This window comes from Penaeus monodon, chromosome 33 (genome assembly GCF_015228065.2).
Source record: "Penaeus monodon isolate SGIC_2016 chromosome 33, NSTDA_Pmon_1, whole genome shotgun sequence".
In the NCBI taxonomy this organism is placed as follows: Eukaryota; Metazoa; Arthropoda; class Malacostraca; order Decapoda; family Penaeidae; genus Penaeus; species Penaeus monodon.
The window spans coordinates 24366459-24370904 of record NC_051418.1 but is presented as its reverse complement, the minus strand read 5'-3'; the positions used below and the strand labels follow the sequence as shown (position 1 = coordinate 24370904).

At 48.4% G+C, this 4446-nt stretch overlaps 2 protein-coding genes across 2 annotated transcripts in view; both read right to left on the bottom strand.

Moving 5' to 3' along the window:
* Positions 1-4446, bottom strand: part of LOC119594179 (restin homolog) — a gene marked incomplete at its 3' end in the record, with an annotated part of 178844 nt that overhangs the window by 107329 nt on the left and 67069 nt on the right.
* Positions 2233-4446, bottom strand: part of LOC119594180 (transcription initiation factor TFIID subunit 11-like) — a gene marked incomplete in the record, with an annotated part of 3290 nt that continues 1076 nt past the window's right edge. Inside the window, 1 exon segment of the mRNA XM_037943250.1 lies at positions 2233-4446. Coding sequence (XP_037799178.1) covers positions 2703-4446 — 1744 coding nt within the window.

Below are 4446 nucleotides of genomic sequence, written 5' to 3'. Positions count from 1 at the left end.
TGTAGACGAACTCCATCTCGGATTTAAAACTTTCTATACAGAGCAGAGCGTTATAAAAGGTTGGAATTTGATAAAATAAAGGTAATTGCACTGTGGAGATAACGAGATTGCATAATAGACGCAGTTATCTAAGAAAAAAACCGCAGTTCTTCACAACACACCCTTGAAAACGAGTGAGAAAATTACTTCCGTTTAATACACTTACTTACAATCAGCCGAGAATCTTAGGCCAGGCGACAAGCGAAACGGAGGAAGGGCGGAGTAGAGAAAGCGCTGCTATCACAACCCCAAAGCCTACAAGATCAACAATTTCCCGGATAAAACAACCAGCGTAACGTAACAACACCGTCATCGTCGTAAGGCCCGCCTACATCCCGTAGCGAATTAGCCGTGGGAAAGGGCGAAGGGGTCGACAACAGATTACCCGCAACTATAACCACATCAGTTATATCAAGGTTGTGTAGTAGCGCGTCTCCGTCTAGCTCAGGAGCGTTTCCTCTCGCAATTCACACATACCTCCATGAAATACTGCAGGGCTGGCAATAACGGCTTTGTTTTAATTGTGCTACCGTCTTCCACAGGTTCTTTCTGCCTTTCCCCTCCGAAGAAATAGCTAAAGGAAACCAAGCCACGGCTGTCTTAGAGCGCCTGAACCAAAAGACGGACTCACAATCCCGACTCAATTCTCGCAAACGGGAATCAATACTGCGCAAAGCTGACTCAACGATAAGCCCGCACAATCTTGGCCTCGACTTCAGTGCTCTCGTATCAAGGCCCTGTGCTAATGTGACTAAGCTCGTGTCGGATCCGCGGAAGTCACTCTCAAATCCGTTGAAGTCACTCTTAAATCCGCTGAGGTTATTCTTAAATCCGTTACATCCAGTGATGAACATCGCAGGCCTAATGTTTACCCTTCATGTGTCCCCTAAGCTTGAACGTCCCGCATTTATTTTGGCCGAGACGCCAGGATTATGACTGATTCGGGCAACAAAGAATGTGAGAAGGACCTCTTGGATTAGTGTGGGAACAATTACAAAAGAAACTATATTTAAAAAAATATAGACCAAATATTCTTTCACTTCATGCAGTAGAAGAAGCAATATGCGAGGCTTCTAACATTTGCTAATTTTCCTTTTAAAAGAACTCTAGATACACAGGACTATTTTAAAAAGTTAATGGTGACCCAGATAGACAACGATTACCCAAATACTACGTACTTAACCTCGAACCTCCCGTATGCCACAAAATATTGTCAACTACTCTCGTTTTCTCTAAAGACAGATAGACAAAAAGGAAAAGAAGAAACTACTACTTGGGAGCTATTAAAGTAAATAAAGCTTCCAGTTCAGGTCGTGAAGTGAACCCCGGGAGCAAGGCCACGAGGGAACCCATTGCATAACAGATCGTTCAACAGTTGTAAAAACAAACTGAACCGATTCTGAACACATTCCGTTGACAATTTGGTCAAGGTCACACCCCGACTTACTTCTGTCCTCTTCATGTCTTGGGCGAAAGGAAAGGGGAAAGGGAGGGAAGGAGTGGGAAAGAAAATACATCATGTGAAATCTAATGTCCGCTGAATCTTCGCGTGATGCCAAGAGATTCAGCCTTCATCACAGCCCTCGTGGACACGTGACCTGTAACACGCTATCCTGCCTCCTGGTTTGCACTTCCCCGCGTCATTACCGGGCCTCCAGAGCTCATCATGAAGTCATGCGGCACATCTGTACACGCACGAGCAAGCAGATGGCCATGCGTGTACAAACAGAAGCGTCTGCGCGTGTAAACATTACACCGACAGCCAGAGACGTAAACCATATTTCATGTGTTCATTCATTCCGACAGGGAAGCCAAGGCGGACCGACATACACAAAATGATGCGGGCGTCTTGTCTGTATATTTAAAGGTTAGTGTATATAGCGCTCATCCATACAGCCATACACACAGTCAGGCATAAAATGTATCTCAACATGTAATATAAAGCATGTATCTTAACATTAAATCACCACATACATTTTAAGCAAACATATACATTTCCTAACCACGTTTATATCACATTACATTTTTGCCACATCAAATCACAAGAACTTTTTTTTACTCAAATAATTTGGAAGTGCATCAAACTAATCAATTTTAGTCTCCAGTGGGTTTAATATCAACTTTTTTTTTCCAAACGACAAACTAGCAACGAAAAAGCAACACAAAAGGTTGTTTATAATTCTGAATATTTACCTTTATCCACGAACACTCGAGCAGGTTTCTTCGTCCCTCCTCGGGCCCTCTCTGTCTCCATTTTCCTCTTGCTTCTCCTCTCCGTCACTTTCGTTTCTTCTTTCGTCTTCGTCCCTTGCTCTTCCTCGATCTTAGCATCTTCTTTCACCGATTCACCATCGTTCTTCTCGTTGATTTCACTTGCAACTTCCTGCAGCAATATTGGCATCTGGCCTGGTTCCTTTTCCGCAACTTCATTTTCTTCCATCTTCCCATTCTCTGTGTTGCCATCTTTATCGCCTTCCATCGGCTGCTTCGATTCGTCTTCATTCACAGGGTCATTTACTTTGGCTTCTGTGTCTTCCTTCTTATCTGAGATCAGTTCCTCTTTATCTGAAACGATTAAACTTTCAGGGGCGTTGCCGTTTTCAGCAGGCTCTTTTAGCGGACTCTCCTCGCTCATAGCACATTCTTCCCTCATGGTCTGGTCTTCATGGAATTCCTTGCTCTTCTACGAGATCTACTTCTTTCACTCCCTGGTCGTCTGGAGGAGTTTCTTTCATTTCCTGGTCGGCTGAAACACTGTCTTTCATTTCCTGGTCCGCTGAAGCACAATCTTTCATCACTCGGTCGTCGACTGCAAGGTGTTTCCCTCTCGGGTCGTCTGCACGGTCGGTCTTCTCGGTAAAGTCGCCCAGGAGGCTTTCCTTCATCCCATGCTCGTCCAGGAGGTAGTCCTTCATCACGAGGTCGTCAAAAATATCGTCCCTCATCCCTTGATCGTCTAGGTCATCCTTCATGCTCTGGTCGTCACTCATGGCGATATCCAGGCTGTGATCCTCGTCTATGGACACCTCCTTCATACTCAGGTCGTCGTCCACTGTCGAGAAATACTTGGTGGAGCAGTCGTCTTTGAAGGCCCCCGACCTGTCACTGTCTTCTATCGTGAAAAGGCTTTCTGACAAGCTGCTGTCATTCATGTCGATGGCGCTCCTTCGGTCCTCTTCGAGCGCGCAATCATCTCGTTGCAGCGGCTCACTTTCGCCTTCTCTGGGAGGACAATTGACCGCGGGCGTTTCTCCTCCTTTATCTCCCTCTTGGCCTCCTTTGGCCACTCCCTCCACGCTGCTCATATCGAAGTCACCGCCGCTAACGTCTGTGCCTGTGTCGCCTTCGACCGGCTCACTCGAGAGGGCGTCGTCGATTACCGTCGTGTCGTCGTCCTTAAGGGTGTACTCTCCTTCGATCGACTCGTCTCCGTCCAGGTCATCGTCGTCCTCTTTCTGCTCGTCGCCGGTGTTACCGACGCTGCTTTCTTCCCTTTTTTTCTTTTCTTCCTTCGCTAAGACGTCGGCAGTCCCTGCGTCCTGCTTTTTCCTTCCCTGGGCCTCTTCTTTGTCTGGCTCCTTTCGCGATACCACGTCTCTCGGCAGTTTCCCCGCGCATTTCGCCGTCTCCTTGCGCAACTGCTGTGGTCGTAGGTGGGATAATTTCAGCGCCGGGGGAATTTTTCGCGGCTCCTTGGCGTGCGGGGGAACTTTTTCGGGCGTCCTTCCCCTAGCCTGCCTCGAGATGACTTTCTCGTGAGGTTCCTCTGACTTCGTATGGAGGGCAGGATGCTCCTTGGCGACCATCTTCTTGGGCTTGATCTCGTTGTCCGAGTTGCTCCTCTCCGATTTCTTCCTTTTCGGAATAGTCTTGGGCTCTGCCTTGGTGTCCCCCGCCTGCTTCTTCTTGGGCACCTCAGGGTCTCTCGGTCTCTTGCCGTCATTTTTCTCCTTCTTCTTCACGTCCTTGGTTTCTATTCTGGCCACTGTATTTTCGCTGATCTTTCTGGGCCTGTTCTCGTTGGCCTTCGTTATTCTATCTTTGCCTTTCGGCTTCAGATTAGGGGTCACGGGCCTGCCAGGAGGCACGACGTTCTGATCCGGACCGGAGCTGCTCCTCGGCAAGGGCGGGAGTCTGTCGGCATGTTTCAACTTCGTGGGCGACGCCAGGGTCGGCGACGCGATCTTGGAAGCCTGAGATGCAGCTGTCTTCTTGGGAGACGAGTTCGCTGAACTGGAGGTGGACGTCGGTAACTTAGAAGGCAAGACAGGAGACGTCTGACCGGAGTGGCTCGTGGGCGTCCGCACTCCAGGGATCTGCGACGCCCCTTGCGAGGCTGAGGGTGGTTTGATTTGAAGCCCTGGCGTGAAGTTGGGGGAGGGCGCGTGTTTTGGGGAAGTCACAAGA